We start from the raw sequence: 6432 nt of genomic DNA, 5'->3' as shown, positions 1-6432 counted from the left end.
GACCCTGGCTATAAGATCTTGGTTTTATCCACTCTGTCTTCTTTTCTCTTCTTATTGTATCAAATCCTATTTTCTTTCAGCACCTTCAAAACAGTTGTATCTAACTGCATGTGCTATTATGCCTGATGCTCTATAAAGCATGTCAAACAGAATGACTGCCAACTTATAGACTCATCCAAACTCCTGACTTGGCATTTCTAGGCTGTGATCTTGATCTGCCCTGTCCCCTCTTAGACCTCTGCTCCTCCTTTATCTCTTCTGTATTCAGTCGGAAACAAGTTCTGAAACAGAACCAAGTCTGCCTTCTCTGTCCTTAAGCCTGTCCTGATGTTTTCACTTTCTCCCTATTTCCAAGCCCCTCTTTCTGCTTGTATAGAGGGAGGATTGTCACTCACTAAGCCGCCTCTTGGAAGCAGCTTTAATTCAACATAAATCCTTAGACTGGCCCACAACTGCACTTATGAGTGAAAGCACAAAGGCACTGTAAAAGGCAGGTGATTGGGAAGGTAAATCTCTCATTCAGAATTCTCACAGTGTAATTGCTTCACTATGTATTTGATCATCTGAACTGAGACATTCTGGGAAAATCAAAGAAGATGCCATTAATATTTATGCTGGGACTCAACAGATTATAAACCAGGACTGTTTTAGGCAAACTTTCCAGGAGGGCCAGATCACATAAACCTTTGTCTCCTTTTGCCCTACCTCTCAGAAGCCTCTCTTTTGTGTCCTTCCTATTCAGCACATGCAGGAATGTCCCCAGAAAGCTTGGTTTTCTACCTTTTCTCTGACTCATCCGACTACCCAAATGTCCCCCCAACCCTTATGCCTCCCCTTGCCCAATAACCATACCAGAGCCAAATTGGAGAGAGAAGCTCTATTTACACCAGGGGGACTGGAGAGGTGCAACCCAGTGGGGACATGGCTGTGTGCTGTTCTCTGGAGAGTCATGGTACAGTCCTAGGGTCAGGTCTCCTTCCTCAGCCTTTGCTGAGGAGCCTTGATTTATCCTTCCCTTGGCTCAGGGCTTTGAGGAAGTTAAAGGTATAATACTTCTGTAAGTTTCTTTGCTCCAACTCCTCTCTGAGTTTCTAGTTGCAATTTGCTTTCGCGCCAGAGTTGATGGGAGAGATTAGTGGTAGATCTGAGTATGGGACTGAGCCTACAGCAAGAGGAAGGAGGGAACTCCAGCATAGACTACACAAAGAGAAAAATCAGGAAAGATACCAATGACATGAAAACAAAGGGAGAGAAAAAGGTGAAAAGTTAGGTTCTAGATTTGCATGTTAGGAAGGGCAAGGTGATATGCCTGGAATGCACAATCCAAAGATTTTCACCTTTTCTAATTGCTTTCTGGAGCATTCAGGTTGTTCTTTCACCCTCTAAAGCCAGTATACCCATCCACACTATGAAATACCCACCTCAGAATTCAGACTCCCCAGGTTGAGGCTCTTCCATTTCCCGGATGCAGATGTACACAAAGATGGAAGCTGGGTGGATGCTGATGCCATCTTTAGAGAGCAGGTGTATGTGGCGGTAACCTGGAAAGGGACAGGACAACAACATTAGGGAGGCAGCCAGAGCCAGGGTGTTGGCCAAGGATCCAAGGACTGTCTCACCTTGTTTCATGCAGGTCCATGGCAAGGTATATTGACCAATAAAGTCATTTCGGGATTTCCAGTCATAATCCTGAACCACAAAACGCAGCATAGCAAGTTCAGGTACCAGCACCCGGAAGCACAGTGTCTGACCCCAGTAGGGATTAAAACCTGAGGTGGCGGGTAAGAAGGAATGAAACACGTTTTACTTTTTTTTTCCTTAGTAGTACTAGGGATTGAACCCAGGGGCATTCTACCACTGAGCTACATCCCTAACCCTCTACCCCCTTTTTTTTTTCTTGAGATAGGGTCTTGCTAAGTTGCTAAGGCAGGCCTCAAACTTGAGATCCTCCTGCCTCAGCCTCCCAAGTTGCTGGAATTACAGGCATGCACTACCATGCCCAGCTTCTCTTGGCTCATACTGTTTTACCTGTATTCTCACTTAATCTAGATGTCAATCAGCATTATATAGGTGAAGAAACAGGTTCAGAATGTGTAAGCAATTTTCCCAAGTCACTGGAAGCTATGGAAGGCCAGGATTCCCTGTACTATTCCATACTGCCCTTCTGCTATAGGGGTGGAGGTAGGGGTGGGTGGTGACATGACAGTATGGAAGGGAACCAACAGTTATACTCCTACCACCTCCTTCCCCAGCACTGCTGTCTCACCATTGTTCTCCACATAGTTGGTCTCCTGGCAGGTTGTGTCTGGACGGATGCCATAGATCTCCACTCTCACCAGTGGGTCCACAATGGACCTCTCTTTGGTGTTGTTCACTTTGGGGAGTTGCTGACCACTGATAACCTGCAACCAGGGCACTGGAACCTCATGAGTGCCTACCTAGCCCAACCTACCCCCCAATCTCTGACACCCCAGAGGAGAGGACAAGGGACCTTGCACTAGCTTTTCAGTTTGCAAAACTAATCCTCTGCAAGCAACATATTTTCCTCTATAGTCTATCTGCAAATTTATTCACTTATTTATTATACTGGGGATTATCCAGGAATGCCCTACCACTCAGCTACGTCCCCAGCCCTTATTTTTTAAGATAAGTCTTTCTTTCTAACTTGCTGAACCTGGCTTCAAACTTGTAATCCTACCTCAGCCTCTTAAGTCACTGGGGTTACAGGCATACACAGCCCTTTCTGCAATTTTAAATGCACAAAGTTGAAATTTAAGAGGTTTGAAAGTAGACATGCTAATGACAGCAGCCTTTTCTGTAGCACTTCCTGTGTACCAGGTGGTGTAAGCACTTGACCTTAATAACTCCTGCAATCCTCACAATCCTGTGAGGTAGGCAGTAGTATCATTCCTATTTTACTGGTGAGTAAACTGAAGTACAGATGGGCTAACAAACTTGCCCAGTATTATACAACTAGGAAGTAGATTTTAACTAGGCAGTTGGCTCCAATGTCTTGTTAGCAATCAGGTTATTCTGCATTTCACAAGGAATTTTCAACCAATTATGCTCTTGTCAGGCCTAGCCATATCTTCCCCCACTTCTATCCCAGTTATCCCAGGTTCTTTTCGACAGCTTCTCTTCCCATCATACCTGGACCAAAAGAGTTTGGGCCTTGAAAGGACTGAGGGGTTTCTCCGGGTTGAAGGAACTCTGGATATCACGCAGGAAATCTGGCTTCAGCACATAGCCACAGCCACTATTCTGGCGGAAGAGCCCATCACAGATGTCCATCTCAAGCCCTGCAGTCTGCATATTCATAGCCACTGAGGCCCCAGGAGAAAAGAAGGGAAAGATTTCATCTCAGAAGACTTCCAGGTTTTCTTCCAAGGGAATAAGACAGGTATTGGGTGTAAGAGTGCCTGCTGGGAACATCTTCAAAGACAGGTAACCTTTTCCTCACCTAGCATTCAAGGTCATTCCCCCTGGCCCTACTTCCATTAGGGAACTTATCTCCCTCTACCCACTCCTGCTGTCCCACCTCCTGTCTCTGCTGCCTCCTCACCCATTTGGCAGCCTACATTCCAGAGTTCCTGGGGGTTGTAGTTGGATGAGTCTGTCCTCAGACCACTGGGATACACACGGCTTAACTGCCAGGCATTGTGCTGCACAAACTCATTGCCTGTAAAAGAAAGAAGGAGGAAGATGGAAGTGGGGTAGCTCCTGCCAATTCCCTGGCCCCAAGGACCCTGCCCACTCACTTCACTCTTTTCCCCAACATCTAAAGCTCAATGTCCCCTTCCCTCAGTGTCATCAGTCTTTTGCTCACTATTCCTAACTCCCTTCCCTTTGCCTGCTGTGATAAATTTCTTAACTCCATCATCTCTCTTGAGCTCCCTTGTCCTCATACTTGGGACTTACCACCATATCCCTGCCCATAAGTCTGAACCTACCCATCCCGCGCTTCCCTCCCTGTCCTTCCATTTTGGTCCTAACCAGCCTCCTTGACAAGGCTTTTGGCCTTGGTTTCAGAGAAGGACGATATCTCATAGAAGTGGTAGTTCTCCTTTGAATGGGTGAAGCTGCGGAATGAGACAGACTTCAGGTAGACAACCAGGTCAGAGAGGGCTGGACACAAGACGGACCTGGATTTCTGGAGGAAAAAGTGGAGAGGAATTGAATCCTCATCAGCTTGAGAAGGAAGAAGCTAATGGCCCTCCATCCAATCTACACCTCTGCCCACTGCCTCCCCACTGTATTCTCCCTCCTGCCTCACCTGCTCAAGCAAGAGAAGGGACCCAAGATTGATATTAGAAGCCTGGGCCACAATGTGACAACAGATAGGCGGACAAAACAGCGGGCACATCACAACCTGGGGGTGGGGATGGGAATAAAGGCAGTCTGCATATACTGCTGGGATCAATTTCAGCTGCTGGGCTTGGAGAGTCCATTCTATGTTATATCTAGGATAACAGGTCTTTATCATTATTTTTAAACAGAGATGTGTTATCTTCCCTACCTTTCTTGTTTGAAAACAAATGAACAATAATCTTGATCAAAATATACATGAATTCTGACTGGGGTTGTGGCTCAGTGGTAGAGCGCTTGCCTCGCATGTGCAAGGCCCTGGGTTCGATCCTTAGCACCACATAAAAATAAATAAATAAAATAAAGGTATTATGTACAACTAAAAAATAATTTAAAATATATATGTACATGAATTCATGCTGGGCATGGTGATGCATGCCTTTAATCCCAGCTACCTGGGAGGCTGAGACAGGAGGATCACAAGTCCAAGGCCAGCCTTAGCCACTTAGTAAGACCCTGCTGGGGGGGGGGGGGGGGACTGGTGACGTAGCTCAGTGGTAGAGCTCCCCTGGATTCAATCTCCAATACCACAGAAACAAAAACAACAAAATGTACATGAATCTAGAGGTATGTCAAGGTATGCAAATGATTGTGGAATTTGCTTCTGGTCAGATGTGAGGGTCCTAGAGTAATATCACTGGACTTGTCTCCTGAATTCCCATTTCCATCCCTGGACATGGTGGCAAGTTAAACATCACAGTCCCAGAGAGAATAGGAAAGCTAGAAGTCAGCTGAGCGGGCCAATCAAGCCCACAAGAGAGAATGCAGACTTCAAATCCAGATCTCAGAGGTCCCACCAATGGCACCCCTTCTCCCTTAGCCTTGCCTTTCCCCATAGGGATATGGACCACACTGGCAAAACTTTCTCAAAGCTTTCACCTTCCCCTCTCCAAACCTTTGGCCATTTCTGGCCGTACCTCAAACTCAAATTCCACCCATTATAAGAAGCTTTCTCTAAGCCCACTGGAGTTAAAGTCATTGTAATCATTCCACTAATCCCTATTTAGCCAACCTAATAGTGCTAAATATACACAGTGGTTTTCAAACTGGACTTTAAGGAGATTGAGAAGTACAAAATAGGTCTAGCGTCATCTAAGGGACCCATGAGAGAGCCAAATGAGGGGTTCAATTAGAATGGTTCTGTTTATCTATTTTGTATACTGAGTTTCCATGTAAGATTTCATTAAAAAAAAAAAAAAATCATGGCTCAGAAAAGTTGGAAAGCCACTACAATGTATCTTTATTTGGTGATGTATCCCACACAGTGATGCCATCTATGCATTATTATTACCTCTCTTCTTGGGAGGAAGGGTCATTTTTCTCCTTGGCCCTCCACCCTGCCAGGCTCTTATCTTCACAAATTAGCCTTCAACTTGTGAAGCACGCTAACCAAATGCCACCACAGAAAGACCACTCCTGGCCTACCTTCTTTTTGTCCTTATTCAGGCGGCTCAGCTCCAGTGTCACAGGCTCAGAGGGGGACTCCAATGGCAGTTCTGACCCCTGCTGTCTCTCCAGCTGGGGTTCTGTCACTTCTTCCTCATCTTCAAGATCATCCTCAAGTGTTCCTAACTTCTTCCCCTTCACTAAGATCTTCCCTTTAAGCTGCTAGGGAACAAAAATGAAGAAAAATGTCTACCTGTCTGTTCCTGGGAATCCTGCAGTTCCTGCTGCCCTCAAAGGCAGTGAATAGTAGGAAGTTCCCCCATGAAGAAATTGATTGCTTAATACATACCAGAGGGATTCCCTTATTGTTAAACAAATTTGTAACATCTGTAGCCATATTAAAGATAGATAAATAAATGTAGGCTTCTACCTCACATCTGAAACACTAAGAGTTTTTATCCTCTTAGTCAAGATTTACATATATAAAAGGGTATGGTGCACGCCAGTAATCCCATTGGCTGAAGCAGGATGATCATGAGTTGGAATCTAGCCTCAGCAATTTAGTGAGGCCCTAAGCAACTCAGTGAGACCCTTTCTATAAATTAAAAAAAGGGGGGAGGGGAGGCTGGGGATGTGGCTCAGTGCTTAAGCACCCCTGGAATCAATCACCAGTACAAAAAA

The 6432-nt window shown here is 45.4% G+C and overlaps 1 protein-coding gene across 15 annotated transcripts in view; it reads right to left on the bottom strand.

Moving 5' to 3' along the window:
* Positions 1-862: 862 nt before the first annotated feature.
* Positions 863-6432, bottom strand: part of PLCD4 (phospholipase C delta 4) — a 27073-nt gene continuing 21503 nt past the window's right edge. For 6 of the 15 annotated variants that reach the window (XM_081260713.1, XM_081260714.1, XM_081260712.1 and 3 more), the window contains 8 exons: positions 5791-5973; positions 4274-4369; positions 3994-4150; positions 3563-3679; positions 3151-3323; positions 2267-2402; positions 1422-1769; positions 863-1197 (listed from right to left, as the gene is read on the bottom strand). In XM_081260713.1, coding sequence (XP_081116839.1) covers positions 1423-1769; positions 2267-2402; positions 3151-3323; positions 3563-3679; positions 3994-4150; positions 4274-4369; positions 5791-5973 — 1209 coding nt within the window. In that variant the 3' untranslated portion in view covers positions 863-1197; position 1422. Of the gene's footprint in view, positions 1198-1421; positions 1770-2266; positions 2403-3150; positions 3324-3562; positions 3680-3993; positions 4151-4273; positions 4370-5790; positions 5974-6432 lie in introns of those variants that run through there. The other 9 variants (XM_081260718.1, XM_081260717.1, XR_014017955.1 and 6 more) reach the window with 9 other exon arrangements.

The sequence above is a fragment of the Spermophilus citellus genome (assembly GCF_964194105.1).
Source record: "Spermophilus citellus genome assembly, chromosome: 11".
NCBI classification, from domain to species: Eukaryota; Metazoa; Chordata; class Mammalia; order Rodentia; family Sciuridae; genus Spermophilus; species Spermophilus citellus.
This window is presented reverse-complemented; position numbering and strand designations above follow the sequence as displayed.